The sequence below is a fragment of the Psammomys obesus genome, unplaced genomic scaffold, assembly GCF_907164565.1.
Source record: "Psammomys obesus unplaced genomic scaffold, mPsaObe1.curated_primary_1811, whole genome shotgun sequence".
In the NCBI taxonomy this organism is placed as follows: domain Eukaryota; kingdom Metazoa; phylum Chordata; class Mammalia; order Rodentia; family Muridae; genus Psammomys; species Psammomys obesus.
This window is the reverse complement of record NW_026591086.1, coordinates 38,922,737-38,935,989: the sequence shown is the minus strand read 5'-3', so window position 1 is coordinate 38,935,989 and position 13,253 is coordinate 38,922,737. Positions and strand designations below refer to the sequence as shown.

At 41.9% G+C, this 13,253-nt stretch overlaps 1 protein-coding gene across 2 annotated transcripts; it reads left to right on the top strand.

Annotated features, from left to right (window-relative positions):
* Positions 1 to 1,350: 1,350 nt before the first annotated feature.
* On the top strand, positions 1,351 to 12,064 carry Commd6 (COMM domain containing 6). Of its 2 annotated transcripts, XR_008720444.1 has the most exons (3): positions 1,351 to 2,680; positions 4,940 to 5,244; positions 11,205 to 12,064. XR_008720444.1 is itself a non-coding variant. In XM_055609757.1 (2 exons), exons 1-2 carry the CDS (start codon positions 2,555 to 2,557, stop codon positions 4,988 to 4,990), a joined length of 177 nt encoding a protein of 58 aa, XP_055465732.1. In that variant the 5' UTR covers positions 1,351 to 2,554; the 3' UTR covers positions 4,991 to 5,497. The 2 variants fall into 2 exon arrangements, 1 of the variants encoding a protein (XP_055465732.1); XM_055609757.1 differs by lacking the exon at positions 11,205 to 12,064 and having other exon boundaries at positions 4,940 to 5,497.
* Positions 12,065 to 13,253: the final 1,189 nt, after the last annotated feature.

Sequence of the window (13,253 nt, the reverse complement as noted above, 5' to 3'; positions counted from 1 at the left end):
TCCTTTAGCCCCTGCATCCCAAGTAGCTGGATTTAGAACCTAGACCTGTCTGGCTTATCTTGCTTTTGCTTTGGAAGATTCCTGAGAGGCCATTATGTGACACCAAAACCTGCATGGTTTTGCTGAACAGTCTATGAGTTAGACAAATTTTGTTGTTTTTGTTTTAAGATTTATTTTTATGTGTCTGTATAACATTTTATGGGCTTCTGGAGATCAGAATTGGAGTTATAGATGGGGTTATGAGCTGCCATGTGGGTACTGGAAACTGAACCGAGGTCCTGAGGAAGAGAAATGAGTGCTTTTAACCACCAAGCCGTCTCTCCAACCTGAGCTGAGTTTATTATTACCGTTCAATCTCCAGTTATTTTGTCCATTCGCTTTATATGTTCTATTAAAGATGCTCTGAAACCAAACTGTACTGGGCTATAAAGTGTTTGTTTGTTTATTTTAGGAAACTTCCACCTTAAATCAATACGAGTCCATCCCTTAGAGTTCTGGAAGTCAGAAGTATAAAATCAGTTTTACAGGGCCAAGGGGAAGGAGGGTTTTGCTGTGGCTTCAGGGAGAGGTCTCTTGTTTGTCCTTTTCTGTGTTCTGAGCTGGTTTCCTCTCTAGTTTGTGGCCTGTGCATTGTTCCAATCCCTGCTTCCTCTTCTGACATTTACTCTCTCGCCTTCCTTCTACAAAGACTGTGATTACATTGGGATCACATCCAGGAAAATACAGCTTGAGGTCTTAACTTTGTTAAGTCTTTAATATCTGCTTTCTCACATGAGAAAGCCTGTGTGATTAGGCCATGGACGTATCCGAGTGACAAGTGTGCTATAATCCCTTCCCTATAACCATTCACCTTTTGATTGGTCATATGATTATATACACAAGGAAAGCCAAGGTAATTTACAAGACTATTAGAATTAATAGTGAGTTTAAAAATATGATTCAGTTTTGAATTTTGTTTTTTTTTTGCATAGTTCTGACACAGCTGAAAATACAATCTTAAACATGTTGCATAACTTAATTTATTGCAAATAAATCTACCAGCCTAGGTGTGTGTGCCTATAATTCCAGCACCTAGGTGGCTGAAATAGGAAGGTCACCACAATTGTGAGGCCATTCTGGGCTTTGTAGAAAACTCTTATCTCCAAAACCACAAGCTGGGGTGGATGGAGGGTGACACGGGACATCGACACACACTTGGTAATAAGCTGTTTCACACCTTTCTGAGGAAAATTACAGAGCCAGTGAGGTGGCTCCTTGGGTCAACGTGCTTGCTGCCAAGCGTGATAAGTAAACTTGAGTCCATCCCAGGAACACGTGGTGAGGCAGAAAACAAACTTAATTCAGGTTGTCTTGTGACCTCCATGTGCCCAAGGAACTACAAGTAAACAAAACCATTTTTTTCATTGTGAAAAGCAACGGACTTGTGATTTCTAGTTCAGCATGCAGGGACCTTGGAAGTTATTACTTGTTCCTGATGGTTAGAAACTGCACAGTCAGCACCTCCTCTTGTGTCTGTCCGAGGACTGGTATTCCAAGGCATACATTAATTTCTCTGCAGAAGGGAGCAAGCAGCCAGTCAGGAAGGGTATTTTGAGTGTCAGGCATCATGTCATCTTGGGAAGTAAGGCGGAAAAATTTTTCCACCAATGTTTTAGGGTCAGTATGAAGTGCATTTATCCAGTTCTCTTTGATACCCTTTCAACAGTGAAGAATCAGCATGAGGAACTAGATGTTTAGGGTCAGACAGGGTTTTCTGTTCCTGTGGGACCTTGAGCCCATTATGTCACCTCTCTGAAACTGGGTTTTGTCACGTGCAGAATGGAAATAATAACCTGTAACGCCGAGGCGAATCAGTGGGGCACGGCCACGTGGGCACTCTGCATAGTGCGTCACCTGGCGTGTTGTGAGGACTGATGAAATCTAAAGCCACATCATCATCACCACTCACTGTAATAGTAGGTTTGACCTTAGCACTGTAGTGAAGAAACAATAGGAGGGTTTCCACACGTGCCTCAGGCGGGTATAAGGACCATGTCACCCATCTTTTGTTTCATGACAGGAAGGAATGTGAAAAATGCTCCAAAGCACTTGGGGTGCCAGTGAGGTGGCTCATTGGGTAAACGTGCTTGCTGCCAAGTGTAATGACTTAGTTCATCTGGGCACACGTGGTGAGGCAGAAAAGAAACTTAACTCAAGTTGTCCTTTGACTTCCATGTGCCTGAGCAGAAGTTAAGCCTGTAACAAAAAGCCACTTTGCTGCAGTTTTTACTTCTGTTAAACATCTGGTAGAAACTTGGGGATTTTTTTGTGTGCCTTCTTCCTTTTCTCCACTTGTTCTCTGACTATCCTTATGCACTTTTGTTTTCTCCATTGCCATTTGACCATTTGTTTTGCCTGTCAACATAAATGAAGCTATTTTCTTAGACTGACCAATATTGAAACAAATTCAAGACTGAGCACAGAGAAATGAAGTATTTGTTCAAGGCAGTGGTGTTTCTCACGTGATCTTTGTGCCGCTGTGTTAAAGCTTATAGATTTTCAGTGGAAACTGGGCATGGCTGTGAGCTCAGACAGCTGCAGATCCCTCAAGTATCCTTACGTGGCAGTGATGCTAAAAGTGGCAGATCATTCTGGCCAAGTAAACAGCAAGACCATCGAAATGACAATTCCGCAGTTTCAGGTTTGTAGTTTAACTCACAAATTTAAGTATCGATGCTGTTTCAAAAGCTGTATATTGTCTTTCTTAAGGGAAATTTTATTTACCTGCAAGTTGATGTACCTTACATGTAGTGGTTCATACTAAAACACAGTCTAAAGTTATTTTCTCTGGGAGTTTAGGTTTTTTTTTTTTTTGTTTTGTTTTTTTCAGTAAAATGTGCCAAGTTGTTGTATGGTGCCATTTAATTACTGTAACAGCTTTTGATGGATGTATTTAGGAATATTTCATCTTCTCTGCAGGATATTTACTTTGTAGTTAACTTTATTATTTTTTTTTCCTCAGGTTTTTTAAGCAAAACTAATCTTTTCATTGAATGACATTGAGTTTTTAGACTAATGACTAGAAAATGCAGTTCAGATCAAATACTTATTGGCCAGTCTTATTAGCTAGAGATTTAAGTAACTCAGTAGTTTATGCTTAAACTTAGGCTATTTATATTATCAATTTACTCACTTTTTTCCCAAGGAAGAAAACAGGAGTGAACACTAAGTCTAATTTACTCTTGAATGTATATGATGAAAGATATTTACTGTTAGCTGATACTATAATTAGCTAATCTGTTGTGTATAGTTTTGGTTTGGTTTGCTGTAAGCCCGCATTAGCAGCAGCAGTTCTCAAAGGAAAGTTGAACACTCTAGAAAAGCAGCCATACTGAAGGAAATGGAAATTAAAAGATTTTTTTTTTTTTTTTTTTTTTAGAATAAAAATGCACTGGTTCTGGAATCTGGAATCTTTTATTTGCTTTATTTTAAGTATATGGGTATTTTGTCTGCTTGTATGTCTGTGCACAATGTGCATGAAGTACCCAGTGAGACCAGGACAGAGTATCAGATCACATGGTACTGAGAGTTTCAGACAGTTGTAAGCGGTCATGTGAGTGCCGCTGGAATTCTGGGAGAGCAGGTAGTGCTCACGACTGTGGAGCCATCTCTCCAGCCCTGAGCTTTCCTTTTTATTTGCATATGTGGTAGGGATCACACCTAGGGCCTCGCTCATGCTAGGTAGGTGCTCTGACTCTAAGCCAAGGCTTTCCCTCCCCATCCTGGGCTTCTGGAAACATTTTTCCCATACCACTGTCTGACCTTTGATTTCCTCTTTATAAATTGTATGTTAAAGGGCTCTTGATAGACAAGACTGCACACATTTGTTCCTACTAATGTTGATATGTGTTTGAAGAAATGGGGTGTGGGAAAAGGCAATCTAGTATGTAGTCACCGACCGAAAGAGCAGCTCAGCCTCGGGCATTTCAGGCATTCACATGTGCAGGTCCTGCCTTCCCCTGAGCAGAACTCTGCTTTCTCATTCCACCTCTACATGTTTTTCTTTATTAGTAAGTAGATCACCTTCTTCCTGAAGCATCGTTGTAGAATAATTGATAAATAAAAAAATTGTATGTTCTCAATGTGTACACTGATTTGGTAAAAATATGTGTTGTGCAGTGATTGTGTCCATGAAGATAATTATCACGTGTATTACCATGCAGTGTGTGTGAATGTTTGCGCTGAGAGCACTTAAAATTCTACGCTCCCAACCTCTCACAATGCGCTGTTATTTACTATACTCAGCGTTCTGTGCATCAGATCCTCAGAACTTTTATAGCTCAGTTAGCTCCCTTAGTCAACATCTTCACTCTTTCCCCACCCCAGCGCCCACCAACCACCTTCAGTATTCTCTATCTGTGACCTCAGCGTCCTTAATAGAAGTAAGATCTTATAGTGTCTGTGGTGCTGTGTGTGGCTTGTCTTTAACATAGTTTCCTCTGGATTCATCTGGATTAGAAATGTCAGGATTTCTTCTTTCATAGGTGAGAGATTCCATCATGGATATGCTTATGCCTACAATATGTCAAATAGTGAGCACATATATGTAGATGTTACATGCAACTACTGTGCATACCTGTCAAGGATTTGCACGTTGCTGTGCGTGGTCTTCCTTCTGAGACTGCCCCGTGAACACTGAGACACCTGCAGGAGTAGATACATATGTAATGTTTTCTTCAGGTGCCGTTTCTTCGTGTTTGTTAGATGAGGTCATCCTGGCAGTTGTCTGACATTCGCTATGTATTCTGAGCCCTCTTGCCTACGAATGTTTGCTTTCAATGATTTTCACCAAGAATATAATTTTAAAATTCAGACAGCATGTATCTGGTGGTTAGAAATAATAAAAGAACTATGTAAATAGCCTTGAAAAGCAAAATTAATATTTCCCCTTTCTCTCCAGAATTTCTACAGACAGTTCAAGGAAATTGCTGCTGTAATCGAGACTGTGTGAGAACTGGTTTCTGATTCTACCGTAATGGACTCTGCCTTCCGAAAGAGAGCTGTATGGATCAAAGGATATTTATAAAAATTGTGCTCCTCTGTCTTGAGAGATCTCTCAGAGGTTAAGAGCACTGGCTGCTCTTCCAGAGGACCAAGGTTCAATTCCCAGCATCCACATGGCAGCTCACAACTGTCTGTCACTCCAGTTCCAGGGGATTCGACGCCCTCATACAGACATATATGCGAGTCAAACACCAATTGCATGTAAAATAAAATAATTAATTATATTTCACCTCCAATTTTAAAAAATAACTTAAAAAGCCAGATGATCATGAATCATTTTAGTGGTCATCAGTGTTTAGCCTTGTCAATGAGCTAAAAGTGACTGTTGAATACTAATGTGTGTAGATTATGTGTAACTACTTTTCGAAAACAGATGAGTAAATGATACTATTAAGTACAACACAGTTTTAAAAATTTCAAATCTTCCTGATAATAGATCTAACTTTATAAATAATATCTTGTCTGGAACTTATATGAAGCTAATGGATTAAAGCAGTTTTACTGAATTTGAAATAATGAAAGGAACTTCTTGAAAGAATTAATGAGAAGAGTGCAACTTCCTTCTCAGACATTTGTACTCAGGTTAGGGTAAGCCAGTCCTTCCTGTATTAGCATTCAGCTGTTTGTGCTGCTGCTAGCTGTAGAAAATTCATCACCAGTAATCTATGTGCAGCGCAAACCAGAGCATCCGCAGTAGTATTTTTACACACTTCTGCCTTCTTCTGTGTCTGCTGTGCTGTGGTGTTCGGAGTGAGAACTGTCCCTGTAGGCTCATGTGTGAATACTTGGTCCCCAGTTATTGGAACTGTTGAATTAGGAAGCATGATCTTGTTGGAGGAGGTGTCCCTGGGCGTGGGCTTTGAGGTTTGAAAAGCCCATGCCGGGCCCAGTGTCTGCCTGCCTGCTTATTGCCTTGTTTTTTGCCATAGTGAGCATGACTTACTCTCTGAAACTAAGCAAGCCGTGTTTTTCGTTTTGTTTGTTTTTGAGGCAGGGTTTCTTTGTGTAGCCTTGGCTGTCCTGAAACCCACTCTATAGATCAGGCTGGCCTTGAACTTGTAGATCCACCTGCTTCTGCCTCTCAAGTGCTGGGATATCGACATGTACCACCACTTTCCCAACTAGCAGGCCCTCTATTAAATGCTTTCTTTTGTAAGAATTGCCTTGACCATCAGGTATTTTCAGAGCAATAAAACAGTAACTAAGACACCTACCAACCAAATGTGGTGAGCTAAAGGTTGCTTGCTTCATCCTTTCCAATTCTCCACAAATACCTCCCATTGGTGGAAAGTCAACCAGAACCTTCTGATCCAGAAAAGGGGATCAGATGCCCTAGAACAGGAGTTAGGAATGGATGTGAGCCACTGTAGGTGTGGAGCAAACCTGGATCCTCTGCCAAAGCAGCAAGTGCTCTTAACTGCTGAGCCATTGCTCCATCCCCTATCATACCTTGTTTGCAAAACAGGCCTCACTATATAGAAATTTCAATCCAGGAAAATGCCCTTAGAAATAAGAGAAAAAGTTGCCTCATGCATGGCTTCCATTAGACCTCTTGGGAGATTGTATTTCCCAGCTTCTAGCAGTTGGACCTAGAGCCATATAACTGGGTGGAAGCTAGTAGGATCTGCCTAGAAATATCTTACTATATTCAGATTTGGTTATAAATCATTGCTTAGCATTTTTTCAAGCTCTTCTGTCTTTAGTGCTCGAATGATGACCTCTGAAAGAACAAAGGATGGACCCTGTACCACCAGAGGCTTCTGAATAATGATAAATACTATTTTGACTTACCTAAATATAAAAGTCCCATAGTGTGAAAAAAGAAATATTAAAGGACAAGTAATTTTCCTTGCACGGCAGTGAAAGTGCATGTGGAGGGTAATGAGAGCAAAGGAGACTAGTGAGAGCTAGAGGCATCCTAGAGGGCTTAGTCAAGGGAAAGGGCAAATACGAGAAAGGTTCTTTGAACTACCAGGGTTAGCTACTTGATATGCACCTCATGTATGAATTTAAAATCGATTTTAAAAATCCAAGATACTTTGGATTTATCTACTTCATTTTTCTCTTTTGTTTGGTTATTCTAAAATACCTAGCACTTGTGTAACACATTACACTGAGAGTGTGTCAACACTTGGAGGAGCACACATCTGAAAGATGCTTAATGAGCATTAAATTAGAAAGCTTGAAATTCTGCAAACCCTATGCAAGCACCTGCATCACGAAGATGTTTGTCAAGGATGCAGACCTAGGACCTTGGTTACTTTGCTCACCCTCCTTGAAAATACTACAGTGACACACCCACCAAATGTTATACAAGCTTAAGAAAACATACAAAAGACACATAAATGCCCCTTAAGAAAAGATGGGGACTTCATTCTGTCCATGGTGAAAAATCCAGGCGCAGAGCTGTGAAGTTCTTGGGAATGGCCTGCATGGGTACAGTGATGACCTGTCATCTGACATGCGTGCTGTGCTGGGTCCACAGTTTCTCAAGCATCTCCATGAACTCAACTGAGAGCCAGATGAGTGAAGGTACTAAAAGGTGTTTTCTTCAGATACCTGGTACACTGACGCTGTAAGTAATGGCACCACAGGAATGGGTAGGTGCAGCAGTGGAAATGAGACAGTGGCTGGGCCCATGGTCATCCAGTGGGCCCAGTTAAGAGCAGTGTGACATCAAGTATAACAACCAAACTCCAGGGCAGGCTGTGTGCTCAGAGAGGTTGGCCAACAAAATAAACCTCATGCATTTCTCGGTTGGTTGGTTGGTTCTTCGTGGACTTTTTTTTTTAATTTTATGTGTTTTTTTTAGCATTTTTGTCTTACTGGGTTGTTTGTTTGGGTTTTCATTTTTTCCTTGTTCTGTTGAGAGAATGAACATGAAATAAGGTGGGAAGATTCTGAGAGGAAAAAAAAAAACATCAAAATAAGGATAAGGGAAAATTAAAAAAACAAACAAAACACTGTGGCAGGGCGTGGTGGTGCACAGCTTTAATCCCAGCACTCAGGAGGCAGAGGCAGGAGGAGCTCTGTGAGTTCAAGGACAGCCTGGTCTATAATACCAGTCCAGGAGAGCTCATGCAGTTTGGCCTGGGCTGATTTCCACTGACCGGCTGTATTTAGAGGTCTGACTTAGGGGTGAACCCGTGGAAAAAGGAGAGTGAGCAGGTGTTAGATCACCCACTGAGGGACAACAGATTTGTAAGGAAGCACATAATAGAGTTTAACAGGAATGCAGCCCATAGCTCCAGTCCTGTAAACTAAAAAGCAGGAACCCTTGCTAAAACGTAGGCCGTCTGCTCTTGTGTACTTCTGGAGCCTGCCCACCCATTTCATTTTCAGTCTGTCCACAGGTGTTTGAGTAGCTCTGCAGTTTCTGTGATAAATTATTCTGACAGAAGCAAATTAATGGAGAAAGAGTTCATGTTGGTAAGAAGGGAAATCACAGGGCAGGAAATTGAGAGAACTGGGCACATTGCATCCACAGACAAGAGCAGAATGCAGTGAGAGCACGCCAGTGCTCAACATCTTTTTATTCAGTCTAGGACTCCAAGCCCAGGCGGTGGAGCCACCCACAGCGGTGGATCCATGTGGTGGTTTGACCAGGTAGAGCCCTCATAGAGTCACGTGTTTGAATGCTTGGCCCATGGGGAATGTCACCATTAGGAGATGTGGCCTTGTTGGAGTAGGTGTGGCCTTGTGGAAGGAAGTGTGTCATTGTGGAGGTGGGCTTTGAGGTTTCCTATGCTCAAGCTTTGCTCAGTGTGGAGCACAGTGGTTCCGCTGCCTGTGGATCAAGATGTAGAAATCTCAGCTCCTTCTCTAGCATCATGTCTTCCTGTATGCTGCTGTGCTCCCCGCCGTGACGATAATGGACTAAACCTTTGAAACTTTAAGCCAGTCCCAATTAAATGTCCTTTATAAGAGTTGCCATGGTCATGGTGGCTCTTTACAGCTATGAAAACCTAACTAAGACAATCCATCATCACTTAATGTAATTAAGAAAATCCCTATAGGCAATCTCAGAGTCCCTTCTCCCAGGTGATTGCAGACTATGTAAAGCAGATAATTAAAACAAACCGCAACAGGAAGCCAACATAGACTGGAAAGTAGCTCAGACCACTAGCATGCCTCCGAAACTGTATAGTGTATGTGTAGCAAACATGGTTTCTTGATTTTACATAAATATGTAAAGTTGTATGTAGTGAAATGTATAGTAAAGCCTTTATGTCTAGCTTTAAGGAAAATAGATAGTAAAGCCTTTGTGGTCTGCCTTTGAAATGTTTCAGCAAAGCCTTGCCATATTTGGGTCAATAGATAGAGGCTGAAAAATTGTTTTGAAACTGTCTGAACCTTGAAGAAATGTCTCTCTGTAGAATCTGCACTTCATGCTGAATGGCTTCTCCAGAAACATAATAAATTGAACTGAGCCAAATTATACTAAAAAAACAGGTTTATTGAGGGCATCTCTCTGATTCACTGAGCTCACAGGATGAGGTCAGTGAAGTTACAAGTTTGGGCTTGGGTAGGGGCTTCTTAAAGGGGAGTGGGGGTGAAGTTGTGATGTGATGGTGAGATACTGGGTTATAGCCTTATCTGGTGAGTTCTGGACTCTGGAGGTAGGTCTTAGGTCCAGGGGTCACTTCGGGATCTGGAACTAGGAGCTGGCTTAGTCTAGTGTTTTGTGGAGACTTTTGAAAGCAGGGCCTCCAGGTCAGAAGAGAAGAGCGGGGACCTCTTGGTCCAGGTCATTTTGCCTTTGCCCCCAAACCTCTGACCCATCAGGTGCTGTGTGGAAGCATGCAGCTGCACTCCCGGCAAACCTAGAGTTCTTTTGATTATGGAATGTCACGGTCAAAAGGGACTGAGATTGTGCGGCTTGCCTGCTCTCAAAGGCAGCAAGAACAAGGTAACTTTAGTAGTTGGGACCTTTCCGAGCAGGGCTCTCCGATGGCCCATCCCAACATCCCCCACACCTATGAGCTGCTGCAGCGCGTGAAGTGGCTGGTCCTGCAGATCCAAAGCTGCAGCAGCTCCATGACACACACAACTGAGAGGAGTCCCAGTATTGATAGCAGAAGCCAGAGGCCTCGAACCTGACCATCGCAACGAACATTTGCAAGTAAAGCTATGTGGACAAGGGCGTATATTCTATGTATAATGTATGACAAACAGTGACACTGCAGCTTGCAGCTTCCACATTGAGACTTTAATTTTCTTTTTGGGGGACGGTTACAAGGGTGGAGGGTGGATATGGAAGGACTGAGAAAGGAGTTGGGATTAGGGTGCATAATGTGAAATTCACAAAGAATCAACAAAAGCGAAAACAAGACAAAATCCCCAAAACAAACAAAAAAGGGAAAGATCTAGAAACAGTGGACCTACGTTCTCCAGTGCCAAAAAATGGCTAGAGCTGAGCAGCATTCAGCCTAGATCACCTATCAGGCCCCTGACTGACGCCCTAGGACAGGTGAGGTAAAAATACGGAGTTTTAATAATTGTACACATAGATACGTGTGATGCCTTCATACTCGTAGCAGCCAGCTTCTCTGAGCTTCTGAAGACATTGGAGCCTGGGACCCTTCTGATAAATGTGCTGTAGTGTGGTGACATCTTCCTGTTCAGTCTCATCCATTCAGAAGTTCTTCTCATTTCAGACTTCATTAGTACTAAGCATTCTTTAATAACGTGAAATAAAATCATGCCCACACTGTTTCCCCCCTTAGTTCTGCCATATTTACATATTGATATATATGTGCATGCATATCTTACAGAAATATTCCCTTTATTTGTTCCCTCTGAGTTTTATTTCACTGATGAGATATGTTTGGCTGTTTATATACTGATGCTATTATGTCAGACCCTGAGTAATTTTTCATGTCTCTTATGAGGAACAACACTGAAATTTGCTAATAACTTCTTCCCTCCTCTTCTGCTTCTCAAGCATGTAATTAGAAGTAATATCCTTTATTCCCAGATAATGTCTGTGAGCTAGCTTGATTTACTTTTTATAGGTCCGCTTTTTACCTCCCCTTCCTAAAATTCACCAACTTGTTTAATGCACAACTGTACTTTATTTTAATTAATTAATTTATGTGTGTGATGTGTGAGTTTTATCTGCATGTATGTCATATGCACCCCTGTGTGCCTTGTGTCCACAGGTCAGAAGAAGGCATCTGATCCCCTGAGCCTGAATTACAGAAGATTGTGAACCACCATGTGGTACTGGGAATCTAACCCTGGCCCTGTGGAAGAGCAGCTAGTTCTCACCCTGGTCCTGTGGAAGAACAGCTAGTGCTCTTACCTGCTCAGCCATCTCTTTAACCCCAAATGTGCTGTACTTATTAAAACAAAACTTTGGACTGGAGATGCAGCTCAGTGGTGGAGTATTTGCCTAACCTGCTCAAGGTCCTATGTTAAGTTTCCTATGGGTAACACTCCACTACTGGGTGGTATGAAAAAAGCTGGGGGATCAAATAGGTAACAGTGAAACTACTATCAGTATAAAGAATGTTTGCCAATGCATATTTAGTCAAAAGCCAAGACTTAAAGGCACTCTTTAAAATAGATGTTGAGAGATAGTGCAAAGACCAGGTGAAAATGAGAGAGAGAGAGAGTTGTATTAACTTCTAGAATTGATAGTTGAGTCAATTTCCACAGTGGTACGGTTCAGCTTTTCCCTAAGAGGTATCCATTGAAAATGTGAGGAAAATATCAATATCAGAGAGGACACATCCCAAATTGTGTTTTCTTGAAAATCAGACACCGCTATTTTACCCAGGCTGGACTCTCGTGCTTTATTATGAACCTTCCAACAGCAGCAGAACGACTGGGATGGGAGTAGCCAACTGGTTTCTGAATGGAATTGAGGCTTCCTCCTGGAACGAATTCATGGCTGTCACTATGAGCCTGTTCAAAACCTGTGGCTTGGTTTCTCAACCCATTCAGCTGGGTCCTGGAAACCTGACGGTGAACAGTGGGAGATGAAGACAAATGGACACAAGCAATGTAAACCTGGGACAGGGTTTTTATTCACTGCTCTTGTACCAGCAGTGAGTTTTTATTTTTATTTTTATTGTTTTTTGGTTCTTTTAAAAATTGTTTTATTAATTCCAATTTATTCACTTTGTATTCCAGCTGTAGCCCCTCCCTCGCCCCCTCCCAGCTGCACCCTTCTTCCCTCTTCTCCTCCTATGCTCCTCCCCCAGTCCAATGATAGGGGAGGTCCTTCTCCCCTTCCATCTGACCCTAGCCTATCAGGTCTCATCAGGATTGGCTGCATTATCTTCCTCTATGGCCTGATAAGGCTGCTCCCCCCTCAGTGGTGGGTGATCAAAGAGCCAGCCACTGAGTTCATGTCAGAGACAGCTCCTGATCCCATTACTAGGATTCCCACTTGGACACTGAGCTGCCATGGGCTCCATCTGAGCAGGGGTTCTACGTTATCTCCATGCATGGACCTTGGTTGGAGTATGAGTCTCAGAAAAGTCCCCTGTATCCAGATTTTTTGTTTCTGTTGCTCTCCTTGTGGAGCTCCTGTGGTGTACATGCATATGTGTGCATGTTGCATATATATATTTATGCATATTTGTATGTATGTAAATGCATTTGGGAGCAAGAGGTAGATTTCAGGCGTCTGCTTGACCTCTGTGCACTTTATTTACGGAGGCAGAGTTTGTGCCTGCGCCAGAGTTGATGACTCAGTCTAACCAGCAAGCTTGTCCCAGGGATCCTCCTCCTCCACCTCTAGAGTTCTGGAATTAGTGCTTGGGGTCTGACCCTCCAGCCTGTGCAGGGAGTGCTCTAACCAAATGAATATCTCTGCAACCCTTTGATGTCCTTTCTTAAATTTGAGAATTTTTCTTTTTTGCCTGAGAATTTGGAAACAAGAAGGAGTTTCTTTTCCAGACAAGGAAATTCTTTTTTTATTTTTTATTTTTAAATTAAATTTTTATTTTTTTATATTAACTACAGTTTATTTACTTTGTATCCCAGCTGTAGCTTCCTCCCTCATTCCCTCTCAACAGACTAGGGAAATTCTAACCCCTCTATAAAATCTCTGTTTTCAAATTGGCCACTTATTTCCTGAATTAATCTCTTCTTTTGAATCATCGTATTGTATTCTAAGCCCTCTTACTCGTCTGCTTGAAATCTCTTTGCTCAAATCCAAAAGTGCATCAAGTGGCACTTTTATTGCCTCGTGAGTCATT